General features: G+C 40.5%; 1 protein-coding gene across 2 annotated transcripts in view; it reads left to right on the plus strand.

Annotated features, from left to right (window-relative positions):
- Positions 1–7,336: 7,336 nt before the first annotated feature.
- LOC133538348 (hexokinase-1-like) overlaps positions 7,337–15,769 on the plus strand; it is a 51,942-nt gene continuing 43,509 nt past the window's right edge. For both annotated transcript variants that reach the window (XM_061879915.1, XM_061879924.1), the window contains exon 1: positions 7,337–7,625. In XM_061879915.1, coding sequence (XP_061735899.1) covers positions 7,563–7,625 — 63 coding nt within the window. In that variant the 5' untranslated portion in view covers positions 7,337–7,562. The remainder of the gene's footprint in view (positions 7,626–15,769) is intronic.

The following is a 15,769-nucleotide window of genomic DNA, read 5'->3' on the forward strand; positions in this document are numbered from 1 at the left end:
ACACACTGCAAATTAATGGCCTCAGGCTTACGTGTGACTAAACAGTATCACCCGTCACACATATTTATACCCATTTACAAACGTACTACTGTAATTAAACTGGTATATTTTGATCCTTCTGCTTTATCCATCTGACTGGATGTTTACACAGCAGCCTGTCTAACCACCTACTTTTTTCTAATAAAGGACATGCAGTATATCTGGATTGTTACAATGGAATAAATTAGTGTTTTTCACCCTTTTTTGAGCCGAGGCACATTTTTTGCGTTGAAAAAATCCGAAGGCACACCACCAGCAGAAATCATTAAAAAACGAAATTCAGTTGACAGTAAAAAGTCGTTGCAATTGTTGGATATGGTAAAATGGTAAATGAGTTGTACTTTTATAGCGCTTTTCTACCCCTTTTTAAGGAGCCCAAAGCGCTTTGACAGTATTTCCACATTTGCACATTCACACACTGACGGTGGGAGCTGCCATGCAAGGCGTTCACCAGGACCCATCAGGAGCAAGAGTGAAGTGTCTTGCCCAAGGTCACAACGGACGTGACTAGGATGGTAGAAGGTGGGGATTGAACCAGTAACCCTCAGATTGCTGGCACAGCCACTCTACCAACTTCGCCACACCATCCCCCGCAGATATGACTTTAAACCATAACCAACCATGCATCACTACAGCTTTTGTCTCAAAGTAGGTGTAAATTCATGACCTGTCACATCACGCCGTGACTTATTTTGAGTTTTTTGCTGTTTCGCTCTGTGTAGTGTTTTAGTTCCTGTCTTGCACTCCTATTTTGGTGGCTTTTTTTTCTTTTTTTGGTATTTTCCTGTATCAGTTTAATGTCCTATGAGCGATATTTTCAACATCTACTTTGTTTTAGCAATCAAGAATATTGCAGTTGTTTTTATCTTTCTTTGTGGGGACATTGTTGATTGTCATGTCATGTCATGTCATGTTCGGATATACATTGTGGAAGTCGTCTTTGCTCCACAGTAAGTCGTTGCTGTCATCCAGCATTCTGTTTTTGTTTACTTTGTTGCCAGTTCACTTTTAGTTTCGTTCTGGACATACTTCCCTGTGCTTCAAAGCCTTTTCTTACGGGCATTCCCCTTTTGTTTATTTTTGGTTCAAGCATTAGATACATTTTTACCTGCAGACTACCTCCCGCTGTTCCCGACATTTACAGTGGATGCAAATAAGTATTTAGTCAGCCACTGATTGTGCAAATTTTCCCACTTAAAATGATGACAGAGGTCTGTAATTTTCATCATAGGTACACTTCAACAGTGAGAGACAGAATGTGAAAAAAAATCCAGGAATTCACATTGTAGGAATTTTAAAGAATTTATTTGTAAATTACGGTGGAAAATAAGTATTTGGTCAACCATTCAAAGCTCTCACTGATGGAAGGAGGTTTTGGCTCAAAATCTCACAATACATGGCCCCATTCATTCTTTCCTTAACACGGATCAATCTTCCTGTCCCCTTGGCAGAAAAACAGCCCCAAAGCATGATGTTTCCACCCCCATGCTTCACAGTAGGTAGGGTGTTCTTGGGATGCAACTCAGTATTCTTCTTCCTCCAAACACGACGAGTTGAGTTTATACCAAAAAGTTATATTTTGGTTTCATCTGACCACATGACATTCTCCCAATCCTCTGCTGTATCATCCATGTATCCATTTTGGTATAAACTCAACTTGTCGTGTTTGCAGGAAGAAGAATACTGAGTTGCATCCCAATAACACCATACCTACTGTGAAGCATGGGGGTAGAAACATCATGTTTTGGTGTTTGGTGGCTGACTAAATACTTTTTTGCACGACTGTACAAAGCAATTAGCTAGCGGATGCCACATCCTGATATGGAAGAGTATTACACGGTTATTCTGCCGATCTCTAGACAACACTGACACTCAACAACAACACATCATTTGCAGACTATAAATACTGGTTTGCAAAAAATATTTTTAACCCAAATAAGTGAAATTAGATAATCTCTCACGGCACACCAGACTGCATCTCACGTGTGCCGCGTCACAGTAGTTTAAAAACACTGGAATAAATAATGGAAAAGGCATTAAATCCAATGATGTGAAGATTTTGGCTCTGTATTGGTAATAGTAAAGTGTGGATTACAGGAAGGAAACGTATAGAGAAGTTGCGTGCTAACGGGTGTGAACTGTGAAACAGTAGGTAATCTTCCAGGGATTAACACATCACAATACCAACATCTGATCCAGCCTGTGCCAATAGCAGCACAGTAAACCAATCCCCGACTGTCCTACTAGTCCAGAGGTTGGCAACGTGCGGCTCTCGAGCAGCAAGCGGCCTTTTAGCGCCGTCCTAGTGGCTCCCTGGGGCTTTTTCGAAAATGGATGAGAGTATTGGGAACGTGCCATTTTGTCCTAATTTCGGAAGTCCTTGAACGCACCGGTTTGTTTTACATATGCAACTTTCCTTGATGCTGCCACAGAAAGGCGTGTTTTATGCCACTCCTTTTTTGTCTCTATTTGTGCGTCCAACGTTTTATGCTGTGCGTGAATCCACAAAGGTGAGCTTAGTGGATGTTATTGACTTGTGTGGAGTGCTAATTAGACCTATTTGGTCACCGCATGACTGCAAGCTAATCCATGCTAACATGCTATTTATGCCATATTTTAGGTATATTTGAGCTCATTTTATTTGTAGTTTCCTTCAACTTAAACACACACATCTTTACCTTTGGCCATTCTGAGTCAGTCATTTTTCCAGGAGTTATTTCCAATGAAATCGATGAGCTGAAATTGAATTAGGTGAGCTTATTGCCGCGTTTGTGCTTCTACTCACATTGTATACAGTCAGACTGACCCTTTCGCCACAACAACTTAGATAATATGTGAGTTTGTTTCTTACATTTAATCATTTGTTCCACATTCGTATAGGAACAACAAAGTCTCAGTGAACTAAAATCCCTACGACACTATATGTATATTATAATGTTTTATATCAAAAAGTGATCAAATACAACCATCCATCCATCCAACTTCTTCCGCTTATCTAAGGTCGGGTCGCGGTGGCAGCAGCTTAAGCAGGATGCCCAGACTACCCTCTCCCCAGCCACTTCGTCGGGGGATCCCGAGGCGTTCCCAAGCCAATAGGGAGACATACAGTAGTCTTCCCAACGTGTCCTGGGTTTTCCCCGTGACCTCAGACGTGCCCTAAACACCTCCCTAGGGAGACGTTCGGGTGGCATCCTGACCAGATGCCCGAATAACCTCATCTGACTCCTCTCGATGTGGAGGAGCAGCGGCTTTACTTTGAGCTCCTCCCGGATGACAGAGCTTCTCACCCTATCTCTAAGGGAGAGCCCTGCAACCCGGCGGAGGAAACTCATTTCGGCCGCTTGTACCCGTGATCTTGTCCTTTTGGTCATAACCCAAAGTTAATGACCATATATAGAATGGGTGTCAAACTCTGGCCCGCCGTGTAATTTCATTTGGCCCTTGAGGCAATAAAAAATTAACATTAGAGCTGGCCCGCCGGTATTATACAGTGGCGGTGCCGCTGTATCACCACATTCAACGCTAATTCTCATACTTGCCAACCCTCCCGATTTTTCCAGGAGAATCCCGAATTTCAGTGCCCCCCCGGAAAATCTCCTGGGGCAACCATTCTCCCGAATTTCCACCCGGACAACAATATTGGGGGCGTGCCTTGAAGGTACTGCTTTTAGCATCCTCTACAACCTGTCGTCTCGTCCGCTTTTCCTCCATACAAACAGCGTGCCGGCCCAGTCATGTAGTATATGCGGCTTCTACACACACACCAGTGAATGCAAGGCATACTTGGTCAACAGCCATACAGGTCACACTGAGGGTGGCCGTATAAACAACTTTAACACTGTTACACCACACTGTGAACCCACACCAAACAAGAATGACAAACACGTTTTGGGAGAACATCCGCACAGTAACACAACATAACAAATACCCAGACCCCCTTGCAGCACTAACTCTTCCGGGACGCTACAATATACACCCCCGCTACCAACAAAACTCGATTTTGCATGTCACTATAAAGTTATATAAGCCTTGCTTGTTCAATATTCAATGCAAAACTTGTTTGGTCCCTATTAAAAGGTTAATTTGTTCAACTTTGGCCCGCGGCTTTGTTCGGTTTAGAATTTTGGCCCACTCTGTATTTCAGTTTGACACCCCTGATATATAGGATGGGATTGTAAATCGACCGGTAAATTGAGAGCTTTGCCTTCCAGCTCAGTTCCTTCTTCACCACAACGGATCGATACAGTGTTTGCATTACTGAAGACGCCGCACCGATCTTTCTGTCGATCTCAAGATCTACTCTTCCCTCACTCGTGAACAAGACTCCAAGGTACTTGAACTGAACTCCTCCACTTCAGGCGAGATCTCCTCCCCAACCCGGAGATGGCACTCCACCTTTTTCCGGGCAAGAAACATTGACTCGGACTTGGAAGAGCTGATTCTCATCCCGGTCGCTTCACACTTGGCTGCGAACCAATCCAGTGAGAGTTGAAGCTCTTGGCCAGATGAAGCCATCAGGACTACATCATCTGCAAAAGCACGCACCTAAACCTGCAGCCAACAAACCAGATATCCTCAACACCCTGACTGTGCCTAGAAATTCTGTCCATCAAAGTTATGAACAGAATTGGTGACAAAAGGGCAGCCTTGGCGGAGTCTGGAAACGGGTCCGACTTAGTGCCGGCAATGCGGACCAAGCTCTGACACTGATCGTACAGGGAGCGGACTGCCACAATAAGACAGTCCGATACCCCATACTCTTTAAGCACTCCCCACAGGACTTCCTGGGTTACAAATACAAACATGTGAACCCCTATTGCAGGAGTGTCAAACTCATTTTCACTGAAGGCCACATTCCCTTAGAGAGCCACTTGTAACAGTAATAAATGAATATAAATGTAAAAGGCTTCGCCTCATGATATTATCATACAATGGCATGTGCATTTGACATTATATATGGATTTTTACATACTTTGTAGACAGGCATCTCAGTCGCCAGAATTTTACCGTAAAATATACTTTTTTTAAAAGCATATTACAATTAATTGAAAAAATGTACCACTGCGTTTTTAACATTAGAATTCTGGCGACTGAGTGGCCTTTTTTTTTTTACAGTGTATTTCTGTAATTGGAAAACGGTGTATTTCTGTAATTGGAAAAACAGTAGCTCTGTTTTTTTATGGAGATATTCTGGCGACTGAGCGGACATTTGTTTTTTGTTTGTTTTTTTACGGTGACATCTATTGTAATTTTTACAATGTACAATTTGATTCATAACTCGCTGAGACATACATTTTTATTTCAATAAAAATGTTTTTTTAATGTACTTTAATATAATATTTATTGCATTATTAGGAAACATGTAACTAATAGTGACCGATTATAACTACTTTCCGACCTATATTCATACAAATGGAACTAACAATAGATTTTTAACAGCATTATTATTACGGATTCATACATTTCGAAATAAGACATTTAGTAAGAGTGTGAAGCGACTACAATGAGAATCAGCATCTCCATGTCCAAGTCCATGGTTCTCGTCCGGAAAAGCGTGGAGTGCCATCTCCGAGTTGGGGAGGAGATCTTGCCCAATGTGGAGGAGTTCAGGTACCTCGGAGTCTTGTTCACGAGTGAGGGAAGAGTGGATCGTGAGATTGACAGGCGGATGGGTGCAGCGTCTTCAGTAATGCGGACGCTATATGCACCCGTTGTGGGGAAGAAGGAGCTGAGCCGGAAGGCAAAGCTCTCAATTTACTAGTCGATCTACATTCCCATTCTCACCTACGGTCGTGAGGGGTGTTGTAGGACAGAAAAAGTTGACATAATTATGTAAAAAAACCGCTGTTCAAGTCACAGACATCAAAGAACTCAGCATAAAGACTCAACACAATAAACACACCTGAATGTATAATTTATGTAAGTTGGTCAAATTTTATCTTCCATTAAAAACCTTACTTTAAAACAACTTGTTCCACGGGGTAGGGTTACACATTAGTTGGCTATACACTGTATATCAATTGTTAGCAATATAAGTGAAAAAACAGGCAAATTGGACATATGTGGAGGATTTCATTCATCCAGGTCATTGTCATGTCAGGTTCATTCAATCCATCCAAACTAAACTGTGTGGTTTGCTTTAGAGCAGTGGTTCTCAACCTTTTTTCAGAGATGTACCCCCTGTGAACGTTTTTTTAATTCAAGTACCCCCTAATCAGAGCAAATCATTTTTGGTTGAAAAAAAAAGAGATAAAGAAGTAAAATACAGCACTATGTCATCAGTTTCTGATTTATTAAGTTGTATAACAGTGCAAAATATTGCTAATTTGTAGTGGTCTTTCTTGAACTATTTGGGAAAAAAAGATATAAAAAATAACTAAAAAGGTGTTGAAAAATAAACAAGTGATTCAATGATAAATAAATATTTCTACACATAGAAGTAATCATCAACTTAAAGAGCCCTCTTTGGGGATTTTAATAGAGATCCATCTGGATTCATCAACTTAATTCTAAACATTTCTTCACAAAAAAAGAAATCTTTAAAATCAATATTCATGGAACATGTCCACAAAAATGAATATTGCATTGTTGCATTTCTTTTCACAGTCTATGAACTTACATTCACATTTTGTTCAAGTATTATTCAATAAGTATACTTACAAAGGATTTTTGAATTGTTACTATTCTTAGAATATTTAAAAAAAAATCTCACGTACCCCTTGGCATACCTTCAAGTACCCCCAGGGGTACGCGTACCCCCATTTGAGAACCACTGCTTTAGAGGACGTTTCACCTCTCATCCAAGTAGGCTTTATCAGTTCATGCATACCATGCAACCATCGTAGTTGTAAGAAAAACATTATACTGTAGACATGTTCCACTATGTTCTGTTAAAAAGAGCAGCCATCTTAGAAGTCGATGTTCAGACACCCCTGTTGAGTCTACTGTACGTACACTACTATACTATAATTAACGGTGAGTTCTGCCTTTCTCTGGCTCTAAGTTGAACTGAGACAACAACAATGTAGGGTAACTTGTCCCGAAAGTTCCCTAGCTCGTTTAAATGGCAGGCCATACATAAAGAGGAGGGACCTGGGCCTTCCTCCTCTTTTCACTTCCTCCACCATCCCGCCCTTGGGCGCTTCTTTCAAGGTTCCGCAGTAACCAATCAGAAGCGAGTATTCCCCCCCCAAACCACATACGCCTCCTTATCCAATCATGTCGTAGATAGTGGGCGGGGCATGTGGTTTTAGCCCCTCCCATTGGTCCCTCCTGCTGCTAAACTTGCTCACTTTGCTTCCTGACTTGACTTCACGTGCTGTACCGGGGACTGTCTCACTTATGAAACAACTCTAGACTGGAGCCCGGATTTATCTTCATTGCTTAATCTGTTAGTTGTTGGCCTGTTTTATTGATTGAAATAGAAGCTAAAAAGGGTATCTTCTTTTTTTATTGGCTTTGATTTCCCCCCCATCTGTATTTGTGGGTCAGCCTGCATGTGTGTGTGAGAGAAGAGCAGCAGGATGATTGCAGCTCAACTACTAGCCTACTACTTCACTGAACTCAAGGATGACCAGGTTAAAAAGGTAAGTGTTGACATTTGACCCTTCTGGATGTGACGAGAAGTTAAAAAAAAGAAAAGAAAAGAAGAGGCTTCAAGAGTTGAATTTATTTATCTGGTTCTCTGCAATTGAAGTCAATTGCAGTTGTCACACTGGCCCTATTTGTGTTGTAAGATGTCACCAGTGATCCTGTCACCTGTATGTTTCAATCAAAGGTATGATGAAAAGAGAGGAAATAAAATAAGATGAAAGGACAAAAGGCCACAGGAATGAAAGGATTTTTATGAACTAAATCAAGAGATAGTTCCAGTCTCGTGGTTTTTTTCCTTGCGTCATGTTGAATTTCTGTGAATTGCCTTTAGACTGAGACTAACCTGTGTTATGAATTGACGCTATATGAATGACATTGGCCTGGCTCATGAATAAGATTTGAAATTTTGCCTGAATCGGTCAACTTGAGTGGACAAACCGTCGATGAATGTGTTCCTTTCACTAAGCTCTCAGCAGCACAACCCCCTTCTTATTTAGCTAAAAAAATTGTATTTATTGGGCCAGTTTTAGTGGCCCAATCCTGTCACATCCTGATGTGACAGTGTTGCCAGGCAACCACACACATGAGAACATTTTCACATTTCCCCTAACATGTGCTTTGTAATTCACACATTTAAGCCGGGGGCCCCTTTAAGGTGATGTCACCATCTTCTCAATAAACCACAACTGGTTTCCTTTTGAAATGGAGGAAAAGTTTACGCTTGTCACACTTCCTGCTTGTAACCCATCCCTGTTTCTCTGTGTGTGCGTTGGCATCAAACAACGGCCTGCAGTGTCATAAAAGACATGAATAGCACTCGGGATCTGATGCAATACATCCCATCTCCCTCCCTCTTCTGTCTTTGCCGGCCTCCCTAAAATAGGCCAGCTTTGAGTCATGTGACCATGTGTGACGTGAAGAAGGCTTACACACACACACACACACACACACACACACACACACACCTACATCACTGCAGGGCGCCAGGTGTGGTAATGTCCCTGAGTGTGCATTGTTGCCGTGTGTGTGCGCCACTGTGGTTGGTATCAATGAAAGATGGTTGGTGTTGGTGAGGGCAGTGCAGAGGACAGTGTTTTTCCATATGGGGTGTGTGTGTGTGTGTGTGTGTGTGTGTGTGTGTGTGTGTGTGTGTGTGTGTGTGTGTGTGTGTGTGTGTGTGTGTGTGTGTGTGTGTGTGTGTGTGTGTGTGTGTGTGTGTGTGTATGTGTGTGTGTGTGTGTTTGTGTGTACAAAACACGGACAACAGCGTCAGGTTTCAGAGCTTCCCCAAGCTTGTGTCAAGGAGAGCAGGGCATTGTTGGCAGAGTGGGTAGGGTGGAGGGAGTAAGAAAAAAGGCTTCGGCTAACCTCCACAAAGCAAAAACTCCATTTGACATCACACACAGAGTTGTGTGTTAAAGGTGTGTTGTGTTGAATAGAAAACATGCACACCACCTTCACCTTTCTTTTATAGATTGTGACTTTGCAAAAAAGCGGCCTTAACCTGAGTTCAAAATACCGCAGTCATCCCTTGTTTATCCCGGTTTACTGGTTCCAGACATACAGTAAAAAGGAATCTTTGTATGTGTCTATTAAGTTTTAAACGCATTAATTGACAAAAATAGCCAAAAGTGCATCAAATGCTGTTACCCCCCCACCTAGAAAAATAAATAAATAAATAAATCAGATAAAGCAAATAAAACAGAAGCCACCACAGGCTGCTGGATTCCTGAATGGCCCCAGGGCGATACGACCAACAATAAGGGGGCTCATCAACCACCCTCATTTCAATCGTGCTTCAATTGGGGTTACTTTAGAGATCAGTCTCTCCTACATATGTCTGAAAGGTACCCCACATGTGTCTTCTTGCCAACAAAGTCATGAATGCTACAATGTTATTTTTGGATATGTTGAGGGTAGATGACTGAGGTGCTACACCAAATAGTCCACTTACAGGATTCGCTTCAATCCTTTTACCAGTGACCACAGATGAAATAGTAAACAAATTAGGAATCATTATTACACCTTTTTATATTTTTATAGCTAGAGCCTAAAAAACTATTGACTACCTTCAAAATAAAATGTCAGCATTGTTAGAGAGAGCCCTCTAGACAGGAAATAACACCAATCAGTCACCTTTATACTCTTTTAATCCAGCATAGGAATGCTGTCTGGTATTGATATAATATTACTGTATTTAAGCATTATTATGCGTAAAAATGCTTGATTCAGGGAAAAATTATTGCAGAATATGCTTTAAATAAAAACCTTTTTTTTTTTTATAATCCACGATGTGTCGAGGAATGACTGTACTGTACACTCATGTTTAAGCAGGCATCTGTATTCTTTTCAAGGGACAATACTACAAAAATACAATTTGGATAACTGTGGTACGTGTTTCACTAGTGGTACGTAGACTCAATCGAGTGGTACACCAAAGAATTACATAATTGAATATTCAAACACATTGTTACTGTTCAAACTGTGTGTAATGTTACAGTGGCCAAACATATTAAATACAACAACAAGCTGAATGGGTCAAAACACGCTGAGGCCCTCTACAAGAAGGGACTACCTCAGGAGGCTAGGATCCTTTAACGTCTGTACAAAGATGTTGAAGATGTTCGACGAGTCGGTGGTGACGAGCGCTTTTTTGTACGCCGTGGCCTGCTGGGGCAGCGGGCTGAGAGTGAGGGACGCAAACGGACTGGACAAGTTGGTAGAGAAGGCCAGTAAGGTGGTGGGAGTGGAGCTGGACTCTCTGGCGGTGGTGTCAGAGAGGAGAAGTCTTGCAAAACTCCTAGCCATTATGGACAACACCTCCCACCCACTACGCTCGGACCTTGCGGGGAGAACTCCCAAAATTTAACACGGAACTACACAGGAGGTCCTTCATATTGACAGCCATCAGACTGTATAATGCATATGTTCCTCCTTGACTGCACTTAAATGTAGAATATATGTAGAATATATTTATATTATTCATATATTATATACTATATATATAATATATGTCATATATTATTTGTTATTATTATTGTTTATTGTGCGCGAACTGTGGTGCTGAATTTCCCCCAGGGATCAATAAAGTACTTTCTATTCTATTCTATTCTATTCTAAAACATCTGCCCTGTTGTTAATGACTATTTAGGCATACTACACTACTGTATTTTTAATGTTGGTCATTATGGTGGTACTTGGAGAAAAACGTTTGAGAAGCAGTTCTTTAGAGTAATCAGTGTACAGCTTGTATAGCAGTATTGCTATAATGTCCTCTGAAAACGAGTCAAAACACAGCCGACACTGTTGAAATAGCTGGCAGTACAAGTGAGTACACCTCACAGTAAGATGATGTCAATATTTAGTGGGAGCACAATCCTCTTGGACACGCCTTTGTGATGTCATGATATACTTTCTTTCCGCTTGACAATATCCTCACAGGTGTTCACTCCATGTCACCTTTAATTTCCTCAACAAGGTCTTTGGGTGTGTTCAAGATATTTAAACTGTAGCGTTACAGCTACAGTTTAGCCCAGCCCATGTTGCTATTAGGAACAAACCATAATATCTTCTGATACATTAAACATATATTTCTTAAAGGCCTACTGAAACCCGCTACTACCCACCACACAGTCTGATAGTTTATACATCAATGATGAAATATTAACATTGCAACACATGCCAATACGGCCTTTTTAGTTTACTAAATTGCATTTTTAAATTTCCCGGGACTTTTTTCTTGAAAACGTTGCGTAATGATGACGTGTACGCGTGACGTCACAGGCTGTTATGAATATGAGCGCTGCCTACACACACAGCTAAAAGTCGGCTGCTTTAACGGCATAATTACACAGTATTTTGGACATCTGTGTTGCTGAATCCTTTGCAATTTGTTCAATTAATATTGAAGAAGTCAAAGTAGAAAGATGGAGTTGGGAAACTTTAGCCTTTAGCCACACAAACACACGGTGATTCCTTGTTTAAAATTCACGTAGTTCAGATTTTACTATGGATCACAGCGGACATGGATCCCAACTACATGTCAACCAGCAGAAAATTGTGGTTAAAAAGTCGCCACTTACCGGAGATCAGCTGAGCTGCTGCCTCCCGTACAGCTGCCGTCGACTTCCCTGAGACTGCGCGTCAACACCCGGCCTTGGACGTACACTTCCGACTATCAGGTACTGTTAAACTCACTAAAACACTAGCAACACAATAGAGAGATAAGGGATTTCACAGAATTATCCTAGTAAATGTCTCTAAAAACATATGAATTTGTCTCTATGCAACGCGATTGCAATCGCGTTTTTTTTTTCCCTAGTCCGTCGCTATCAATATCCTCAAACACGAATCTTTCATCCTCGCTCAAATTAATGGGTAAATTGTCGTTTTCTCGGTCTGATAAGCTGTTTTTGTTGGAGGCTCCCATTAAAATCAATGTGAATATATGAGGAGCCATCACACGGGTGACGTCATCGTCTGCGACTTCCGGTAGAGGCAGGGCTTTTCTCCAGTTGCGAACTTTATCGTGGATGTTCTTTACTAAATCTTTTCAGCAAAAATATGGCAATATCGCAAAATGATCAAGTATGACACATAGAATGGACCTGCTATCCCCGTTTAAATAAGAAAATCTAATTTCAGTAGGCCTTTAAAGTGTGGCTTTAAATAACATAGTGGACATACTACTATACTACATACTACCTTTCTTGTACTGAGTAGGAAAACAAAGACTCCTAATTTGGCCACCGATTCATGCAGTAATATTTTGTGTCATTTCCCATTATATTATTTAGTCCAAATTATGAGGGACAAACGGTTGAAAAATGGATGGATGAATGGATTATTAATTACTTAATTTACTGTTAATATCTGGTTACTTTCTGTTTTAACATGTTCTATCTACACTTCTGCTAAAATGTAATAAGCACTTGATCTTCGGTTGTTTGGATACTTTACAAAAGTTTTAAGTGATACTACACATTTGGGTATCGAAACAATATATTGATGCAATCAATGCAGTATTGTCTACATACGGCTCTTGTACATGGTATTGTTACAGTCAATGTTTGTATTAATCCACCCATTTGTTAGCAATTTTAACATCCTATGGTGTGCAGTGAAGCATGTCTAGCTGTTCCTCGTCCAGGCAGGGATAATACTTATTGGGAAAGTCGTTTATTTATCGCTACGGAGGTGAGAATTAGTAATTTTAGAAGTAGAAAAAACACTGTGGGCAGAAGTTAGCTGCTCCCTAGCTATATTTTAAAGCACTGCGTGTGCAGCGGCACTCCAGTGTTTATAGCTTCACCTTTATCCTTCGTTTTGAAGCCAAAATACGTTCATTCTCCCTCTTCTATCTCCACACCGTTTCCACTTGTAAGTGCTCTGTGTGTGTGTCTGTTGACTTGTGACATGCGCCTTGGCTCATATTACCAACAGTGTCACCACTGACCGCCATCATGTCCATGAAAAAAAAATGTACTGGTATTTTTCAAAAGCATTATAGTTACTTTTTTACTTCATTAGCACTGCAGTACTTCCATCTTTACCGGTATAGCAAACATTGCTAATTGCTATTAATTTTTTCCTCAATAAACCTTAGCTCCCCAGTATCAATGCACTCATGCAACCTTAGACCATATATATATACATTTATTTAGAGTGTTACTATATTGTGATTGCACTAACGTTTGATTTACCGTAACAGTATCAGGCTGTTTTTTTGTGTTTATTGAATCGAGGAAAAATCCCCCTCTACTATGTGATATAAATGTTGCACTACATGTTATACCTTGCTGTTGTTAAAAGATAAACAAAATACCACCTCACTGACTTTACCTCGGGGAAAATAATAAAACAGCTGTATTCATTTTGGGAGTGAACAGAGTTTTCAGAACGCTGGTTTGGAATCTACTAATAAAGTTTGACTGACCTATCTGACTGTTTTGTTGACATTACCTTTAGCACAGCTCCACTTTAACGGATGCATAACGTAACCCCAGCCTCTACTGTAGCATCTGTTCTATGCGCCTTATAATGCGGTGCGCCTTATATATGAACAAAGTTTTAAAATTGGCCATTCATTGAAGGTGCGCCTAATAATCCGTTGCACCTTATCGTGCGGAAAATACGAGACTTATTTTTAAGTCTACTAACTAATTCTAACTGATTTTTTGATCTTGTTCCAAGCTAAAACATGCACAAGTTAACTTAAGGAAGTCTTATTTTCCCATTACCCATTTCCGGTTAAAGTCCTTTTTCATGCTGATGATTTTTGCGATATTGCAGAATGGTCGCACTAGTGACTCGCTATTCATGTGACATTTAGGTTTATCAAAATGTAATTTTCAATTTGAAGCAGTTCCATTTAATGGCTTTGATAAATTGCTGCATCATAGCTTTCTACTGCAAAGTCATGTGACACTTCACTTCACTTCACTTGTATCATTCCTGCTGCAGCAGCTGAATGAGATGTGGCCGGTAGAGGAAAGGAAGTTGTTTAAAAATGGTTAAAAAATAATTAAAGAAAGAACTGTTCAGATTATTTAATCAAGCATACCACCTTAATTAAAATTATTTTAAATGGAAGGAGTATCACATCAATTTAATGAAGTAATTTCAATATTACTCTTAAAGGCCTACTGAAATAAGATTTTCTTATTTAAACGGGGATCGCAGGTCCATTCTATGTGTCGTACTTGATCATTTTGCGATATTGCCATATTTTTGCTGAAAGGATTTAGTAGAGAACATCCACGATAAAGTTCGCAACTGGTGAAAAGCCCTGCCTCTACCGGAAGTCGCAGACGATGACGTCACATGTTGAGGGATCCTCATATATTCACATTGATTTTAATGGGAGCCTCCAACAAAAACAGCTATTCAGACCGAGAAAATGACAATTTCCCCATTAATTTGAGCGAGGATGAAAGATTCGTGTTTGAGGATATTGATAGCGACGGACTAGGAAAAAAAAAAAACGAAACGCGATTGCAATCGCGTTGCATTGAGACAGATTCATATGTTTTTAGAGACATTTACTAGGATAATTCTGGGAAATCCCTTGTCTTTCTATTGTGTTGCTAGTGTTCTAGTGAGTTTGTCGGAAGTGTACGCGCAGTGTCTCGGGGAAGTTGACGGCAGCTGTATGGACGGCATAAGCTCAGCTGATATCCGGTATGTGACGACTTTTTAACCACAATTTTCTCACCGAAACCTGCTGGTTGACATGTAGTCGGGATCCATGTCCGCTGTGATCCATACTAAAGTTTCACCTCCGTGAATTTTGAACAAGGAATCACCGTGTGTTTGTGTGGCTAAAGGCTAAAGCTTCCCAACTGCGTCTTTTTACTTTGCCTTCTCCAATATTAATTGAACAAATTGCAAAAGATTAAGCAACATAGATGTCCAAAATACTGTGTAATTATGCCATTTAAGGCCTACTGAAATGAGATTTTCTTATTTAAACGGGAATAGCAGGTCCATTCTAAGTGTCATACTTGATCATTTCAATCAATCAATCAATGTTTACTTATATAGCCCTAAATCACTAGTGTCTCAAAGGGCTGCATTTCACGATATTGCCATATTTTTGCTGAAAGGATTTAGTAGAGAAAATCGACGATAAAGTTCGCCACTTTTGGTACTTCCTGAAAAAGCCTCGCCTTTACCGGAAGTCGCAGACGATGACGTCACACGTGTGATGGCTCCTCACATATTCACATTGATTTTAATGGGAGCCTCCAACAAAAACAGTAATTCGGACCGAGAAAACGACAATTTCCCCATTAATTTGAGAGAGGATGAAAGATTTGTGTTTGAGGATATTGATAACGACGGACTAGAAAAAAAATAAAAAAAATAAAAACGAGTTAAAAAAAAACGCTATAGCATTGGGACGTACTCTGATGTTTTTAAACACATTTACTAGGATAATTCTGGGAAATCCCTTATCTTTCTATTGTGTTGATAGTGTTTTAGTGAGTTTAATATTACCTGATGGTCGTAGGGGTTTGTCCACGGGTGTCTTGACGCGCAGTGTCTCACGGGTGTCGACGGCAGCTGTACGGACGACACAAGCTCTGCTGATATCCGGTAAGTGGCAACTTTTTAACCACAATTTTCTCACCGAAAC

The sequence above is a fragment of the Nerophis ophidion genome, linkage group LG02 (genome assembly GCF_033978795.1).
Source record: "Nerophis ophidion isolate RoL-2023_Sa linkage group LG02, RoL_Noph_v1.0, whole genome shotgun sequence".
Lineage (NCBI taxonomy): Eukaryota > Metazoa > Chordata > Actinopteri > Syngnathiformes > Syngnathidae > Nerophis > Nerophis ophidion.